This window comes from Cydia amplana, chromosome 10 (assembly GCF_948474715.1).
Source record: "Cydia amplana chromosome 10, ilCydAmpl1.1, whole genome shotgun sequence".
In the NCBI taxonomy this organism is placed as follows: Eukaryota; Metazoa; Arthropoda; class Insecta; order Lepidoptera; family Tortricidae; genus Cydia; species Cydia amplana.
Window position 1 is genome coordinate 15,698,143 of NC_086078.1, and position 7,223 is coordinate 15,705,365.

Here is a 7,223-nt window from a genome sequence, read left to right on the forward strand (position 1 = left end):
ACGCTTAAATCTACTAAATACAATTTTTCTTTGGAACAATAGTTAGACCATGATAAGTCTGCAACGATTTTGATAGCAATAGCACACGCAGTGCAAGTGTTATTTTAAACGACAAACATCTATGAAATTATGACGTATAAGTAGCACTTGCACTGCGTGTGCTATCATAATCGTTGCAGACTTATCATGGTCTAACTTTATCAAGCTTTACTTAGCTAATTCGCCTTCAATAATTTGCAATCTTCTCTCAAGTAAGGGCTTGTTCAAACGGTGCATACACAGAAAATGCCCATTTAGAAACAAGACAGGAATATCATGTCTATATAACCTCAACCATCTTACGTTGCCTTGCTTTGTAATATCAACCTTTTCTATAACTATTCTGTTCATATAAGGTTCTAGTTCTTCCATAACTATGTCACATAACTGACACGGCTCTTTCGTATAAAAGGTTATAACGGGAGGCCTTGTATCTTGAGATCTGCAAACAAATTACAAAATCTCAAGAACGAAATCAAACATTTAATTAATAAACAGCAAATAAATGATTTAATAATTCATGATATAAATATAATAAATTACTATGTAACGCTCGATTCTTATTTACACAATTGGAAACGTAATTCAAAACAATTTTGTCTTAAAGCTAACTTTTATACAAAATACAACCCTGCAAGGCAACGCCTTGCCGTCTTATTTGTAAAAGGCACAAGAGAATACAATATCAATACTAGAAAAAATTAAAACTGATACGCGATTCGGACACTTACAATTTCTCGATCATAATAGACGACGCGCCGCCACCTCCATTGCAAATGGATGCCACACCTTTTTCTCCCTTTTTAAGAGCGTGGCACAAGTGGACCACAATACGTGCTCCAGACATGCCAATAGGGTGGCCAAGACTCACCGCTCCCCCATGAACATTAATCTTAGAAGCATCAATATCAAGCAACTTCTTATTCGCAACAGCAACTACACTGAAAGCTTCATTAATCTCCCATAGCGCTACATCTTCCTTCTTAACACCAGTTTTCTCTAATAACTTAGGGATAGCAACTGCAGGCGCGATAGGGAAGTCGATAGGATCACATTCACCATCGGCAAAGCCAACTACACGAGCTATAGGTGTCACTTTTAATCTTTCCGCTGCCTCTCTGGTCATCAAAACTAGAGCTGCGGCACCATCGTTTAGAGTAGAGGCGTTACCGGCGGTAACTGTACCGTTTTCTCTCTGGAAAACTGTCGCTAACTTGTTAAACTTCTCAAAGTTGACTCTTTTATATTCCTCATCTTCTGCGAAAATGACAGGCGGTGCGCCTCTCTTTTGTGGTACGGGGACTGGGACTAATTCATCGGCGAATGCCTTAGTTTCGTAAGCGGCAGCACTCTTCTTATAACTTGAAATAGCGTAGTCATCTTGATCTTGCCTTGAGATGTTCATTTTCTTGGCTGTGTTTTCTGCGCAGTTGCCCATATGGAATTTGTTGTATACATCAGTGAGGCCGTCATGGACTATACCGTCGACTAGCTGCATGCCACCGTATGAGGTTTCTCCGCGCTTCAAGTAGAAAGGTACATTGGACATGGACTCCATGCCTCCAGCGACCATGACATCTTGGGCCCCGGTCTGGAGGCCTTGGGCCGCTAGCATGATGGATTTCATGCCGGAGGAGCATACTTTGTTGACGGTGGTGCAGATTGTGCTCTTGGGCAGACCGGCGAAGATGACAGCTTGCCGGGCGGGTGCCTGTCCGAGGTTAGCAGAGCAAACATTACCGATGTATACCTGGAACGGAAATTATTCATTTTAAGCGTTTATAAGGCAGTGGAAAAATACTACCCACAATGACTTTGAACTTTATTTCAAAGCTATAGCGATCAATTTTGCGTAATTTCTGAACCTCTTATGCTTTAAAATGCATTTTTTACCCGACTCAGGGAAGGGTATTAATTTTATCAGTCTATGTATGCGGTGTCGTGTTCCACCGTAACGCCAAAACTACCGAGCCGATTTTGTTGAATCAGTTGTCAAAGATTCGTTATTATGACATTAGACTATACCCATTTTTAACCGACTTCAAAGGAGAAGGAGGTGCTTTCGTGAGACGTTTTCTGTTCTCCGGTGCGGCAACTTTCGACACCTCGATCTCGGCTTCGCTTCGGCCGACAGTTAAATCCTTACTTATTTTGCTTGTTAACAGCATAATCTAAGGCAGGTCTCACCACCTTAAGTATACTAATCATATATTATTAAATTTAGCCTTCAATTTTAGAAATACATAATTGAATGAATTTCTGTTAATCAGTTGAGAATATTAACCTGCACATTATTTAAAATTATTATTATTTTTTTAATTGGCAGTTAATTAATATTTTTTTTCTACTCCAGCACTTAAATGTGTCAATTAAATGACTGACAGTGATATCTAAAGCAATGTCATTTGAATGCTTTGTCTATAGGCTCATAAGATGACTGCTAGCAGTCATCTTATGAGTATAATACAACTGCTTTATTTTTTTTAAAGATACAAGTTCCGATCATCTTGATTGAAAGAGGTATGTTTTCATTTACAATAATAACTCTTTTTTTTTTTAAATAATAACTCTTTTTTTTTAAATAATAACTCAATTTTTTTTAAATAATAACTTTTTTTTTTTAATAATCTCTTTTTTTTTAATAATAACTCTCTCTTTTTTTTTTTTTTTTTTTCTTTTTTTTTTTTTGCTGCAGCTGTCATAGAAAAAGTAATGTATGCAACAGCTCATAATTGGTTCTTAAAATTCTCGGGTCTTTTTTTACAAAACTCGACTACGTCTCGTTTTGTAACTTCGACCCTTGAATTTTAAGAACCCTTATTATATCACTGTTGCATAAACTACTATTTTTGCATTCTTTTTCAGTAATTCACACTAATGAACTTGGTTTTTACTAAATAACATGGTAAAATAATTTAATTCATATTTGTGTAGTACTTGAACCCAAATTAAATTAATACAGTCTGGGTTTTCCTGGATTCATCCTAGTTTGGACCCTTTTTAGGGTTCCGTAGCCAAATAGCAAAAAACGGAACCCTTATAGATTCGTCATGTCTGTCTGTCTGTCCGTCTGTCACAGTCACTTTTCTCCGAAACTATAAGAACTATACTGTTGAAACTTGGTATGTAGATGTATTCTGTGAACCGCATTAAGATTTTCACACAAAAATAGAAAAAAAACAATAAATTTTTGGGGTTCCCCATACTTAGAACTGAAACTCAAATTTTTTTTTTCATCAAACCCATACGTGTGGGGTATCTATGGATAGGTCTTCAAAAATGATATTGAGGTTTCTAATATCATTTTTTTCTAAACTGAATAGTTTGCGCGAGAGACACTTCCAAAGTGGTAAAATGTGTGCCCCCCCCCCCCCCCTGGAACTTCTAAAATATCAGAATGATAAAACTAAAAAAAATATATGATGTACATTACCATGTAAACTTCCACCGAAAATTGGTTTGAACGAGATCTAGTAAGTAGTTTTTTTTAATACGTCATAAATCGCCTAAATACGGAACCCTTCATGGGCGAGTCCGACTCGCACTTGGCCGCTTTTTTTGTGATGTAGCGGGCAAACAAGCAAACGAATCGCAGATCGCAGAGGGGTTACAAGTGCGTTGTCGGCCTTTAAGATGCGAGTACGCTCTTTTAAAAAAGATAAACTTTTTGCCTGGTAAGTAAATGTCGGATCATTCATTATTTTTTTGACTATGGTAACCTTGTTATTTAATAACACTTAGCTCTGAAATATAAAGTTTACAAGTAGTGATCGATAACAATGGTTTAATTTCATGGCAGCATTGTTGAGTTAAACTAGTTAAAAGAATCTAATAAGCACTTTAACATTTTTGGTATCATGCTGTAGAATTTTATACAACTGAAGGGATGTTTACAAAAACAACATAACTGACTACATTGGTTGACACCTGAAACGATTAACAATGTTCTTAAAAAAGTGTCGACTGCTCTAAGCAGTTATGTTGTTTTTGTAAACATCCCTTCAATTCCTCAAGAATGACTTTTTGCTTTTGCCTGTAACTTTATAAACTTTTGACTGTAAGTTTACTAACTTTGAATTGGACATTTGTATGTTCAAAGTTCAAATTAATATAAAAGTTGGGAACAGTTCAAACTAAGATAATAAAAAGGCCTTGAAGGACAGACTGTAACAGTAAATTTGATTACCCATAATAAATAGAAGATCATAGTAGAAAAATGTTTGTTTAATTCGCCCCAAATTCTTATGTGCCCAAGGGCCCCAGCATAGTTTAAGACGGCCTTGCCTGCTGCTTTATGATAGATATGCTGGATTCCAAGCTCAATATCACCATATTGCAGGACTATACTAAACTAATTTACCTTAACTCTTGAAATCCCATTGGCTCTCAAGAGCCTCAAAATCTCTGATATGATTTTGCGCCTTTGGGATTACACCGTACCTAAACTGTGCTCCGGGCACTGGTTTTATATAGATATAGCAGAACCTGGGTGTACCAATATTTGCAAGACAAATTAATTATGTTATTTAGAAATAATTATAAGAAATATTTAAGAACTTTGCTAGTGTTATAAATAGGTATAGGAAATATTTTTCTAGGTAATAATTTTGCCCCCAACAACCTAACCCAGCCTATCTAGAATAACTTTTTATGATTTCAACAAATCCTAATACTGTTTGAATACTGTTATCAAGACTGATAATTTAAAATGGCTAGATAAAACAGGTTAATAACAGAGCACACCCATAAAATCCAACTATGTCATATAACTGTAAATAGGTATGGGATTTAATTAACTGTATATTCGAAAGTAGGTGAAATGAATTAACCTCTTTGACTTCCTCCTTGGGAATGCCGGCTCGTTCGATCGCCGACTTCACGGCCATGGCGCCCAGCTCGGAGGCCGACAGGCTCGCTAGGCTGCCGCGGAAGGACCCTATAGGAGTCCTCACCGCCGAAGCTATCACCACTTCATTTAGAGACACTTTCGACGAATACGCCGCCATGGCCAGCAGAAACTGTTAAACAAACGATTCTTATTAGACACGTACTTAACAAAAAAGAACAGGGTTAAAGTGATGTAAGGCGGAAACCACCTTTCGTTAAATGGTTGAATAATTTAAGTTCGCTAACTTAACCAGTTAGCTGAGCAGCTCATGCACGACTGACTGATCGTCTGACACACAAAATATTTAAGTAAACACGAACCTTTCGCGGCGCACATATTTTAACGCTGATCAAACTAGTCCCTTTTAGGATAAGCATGATTATTCTTTAGAAAAGTAATTTAATTCAGCAAAATAACAATGTGGCAAGCGACTGGCTGATTTGAATGTAAAATTACTTGTAACTTATCGGCCGTATTAAGTAGTCAAAAAACATTTACATAAATTTTATCTTAAAAGATATGACCCATTTAAATGAATCCTGAACTTTATTACAATTACACAAAGTCGGTTTCTGCTATAACAAAAACGGAATAGTTCACATATTATCGCATTTTTGTGATAAGAAACTTTGACCCCTCATGGACCCTCCAGGTGCGTTCCAATTCATCCAATTGTTTAATTTTACTTTTAAAGTCGTGTCAAGACGAGCTGGGCAAATCGACCGATTTGATCAGGAAAATAATTGGCGATGGCGCCAATCTCATCTCATCTAGCGCCCACACGTACACAATTTAATCACCAATTTGAATTCCATAGATATAGTGTGTGAAAGGACTGTCTTATTTAAAACATAGATAGAGAGAGTCATACTATCTTTGTCTTACACTAGTACTAGCACTCAAAAGAAAAGGACGAGTATAGTTTTTTTTGTTCCTATTTACTGACAAATTGGTTTGACCATCTATACTAACTTCAATAATTGGCATTTTTGTGTCCGCACCTGCTGAGTTGATTGGGGAATCAAATTGGCGTTTACGTCCGCACGGCCCGATTCGATCGGACAATTTCATCAGATTGGCAAAAAATTGTCTCGTGGACTCCACTTGAAGCTCCCTCCAGACAATGTGCGTGAATCGTGGCTTCGTACTGCGATTCGCGCACGAGTGTGGAGGGGGCTTTACCTTCCAACTTCCAATGTAGACTGATATTGATATAGATGGTCAAACCAATTTCTCAGTAAATAGGAACCAAAAAAAAACTATACTCATCCTTTTCTTTTGGGTGCTAGTACTAGTGTAAGACAAAGATAGTATGATTCTCTCTGTCTATGTTTTAAATGGGACAGTCCTGTCCTTTGACACACTATAGATAGATGTCATATGCTCATATGTTAAAGAAAAAGTGACGAAGCCTTCCAACACCTTCCAATGGTGAAGGCCGGATTCGAACCGGAGCGGCGTCTTTAGCTTTAGCTATCCTATGAATGCGTAATTAGAGTGACAGAGAAAAATGCCCGCCATTTGCGAACTTCGATTTTCGCGGTTTAACACAGTTACCTAAAGCCTCCTCCAGACTATGTGCGTGAATCGCGGGTGAAGCCGCGAACGTGAGTGTGTAGCGAGCTTTAAATGTTACTTGATGACAATAGACGTTATGACGTAAGTCATGCCTCGGAGTACACTCCCGAGCTTCCGCCCAGAAAACGTGTGCGTCGCCCGAGGCATGTCTTGTTGGATCCAGACGATCAAACAACGTTGGACCAAATAAGAGAGGCAGAAATTGACAAAGGCGGGTTTGTGACGAATAGTGGGAATAATTCTCCTACTATTCGTTACAAACCTAACCTGCGCAGACCTGTGGGGTACTACTCTACCCGCCCCCATTGGGAAAAGACCAGGAACTCATAACTCAAAACTTCTGTACAACTCAAAACATTCTGTACCTAGCGTTATTGTTTTTGCTACAAATTAACTTCTCTTCTCTTCTCTATTATTGCTTTTCTCTTTTCTTACTCCTGTGAATTTCCTTTCCCTTTCGTCCTTGGTGGTGACGTGGCCCTTACGGCCACGTTACCAATCTTCTCCCAACAAGAGCAGTCGCTGGTCACAAGGTCGACCAAACTGCATACTAATTAAAAAAAAAAAAAAAAAAAAAAAAAAAAAAAAAACGTTATGACGTCATGGCTCCTCTACACGATGGGCCAGTGCCGGCCACTCCAAGGGACGCATTTATGCAGAGGGAGCAAGTGATATTGCTATCTCATTCTACCGCATGGCTGCGTCCCTTGCAGTGGCC

General features: G+C 38.1%; 1 protein-coding gene across 1 annotated transcript; it reads right to left on the reverse strand.

Annotated features, from left to right (window-relative positions):
- Positions 1-502: 502 nt before the first annotated feature.
- Positions 503-5,534, reverse strand: LOC134651377 (acetyl-CoA acetyltransferase, mitochondrial). The gene is made up of 3 exons (XM_063506466.1): positions 5,248-5,534; positions 4,869-5,057; positions 503-1,789 (listed from the first exon to the last, which is right to left on the reverse strand). The coding sequence occupies exons 1-3, from the start codon at positions 5,302-5,304 to the stop codon at positions 767-769; spliced, it is 1,269 nt and encodes a 422-aa protein (XP_063362536.1). The 5' UTR covers positions 5,305-5,534; the 3' UTR covers positions 503-766.
- Positions 5,535-7,223: the final 1,689 nt, after the last annotated feature.

Bases quoted from the DNA above. Each gene is read 5' to 3' on its own strand.
- LOC134651377 (XM_063506466.1), bottom strand. From the start codon at position 5,304: ATGCTTATCCTAAAAGGGACTAGTTTGATCAGCGTTAAAATATGTGCG. The intron at 5,058-5,247 runs GTTCGTGTTTAC...TTTGTTTAACAG, and splicing joins AAATATGTGCGCCGCGAAAG to TTTCTGCTGGCCATGGCGGC. The intron at 1,790-4,868 runs GTTAATTCATTT...TTTCCGTTCCAG, and splicing joins CCAAGGAGGAAGTCAAAGAG to GTATACATCGGTAATGTTTG.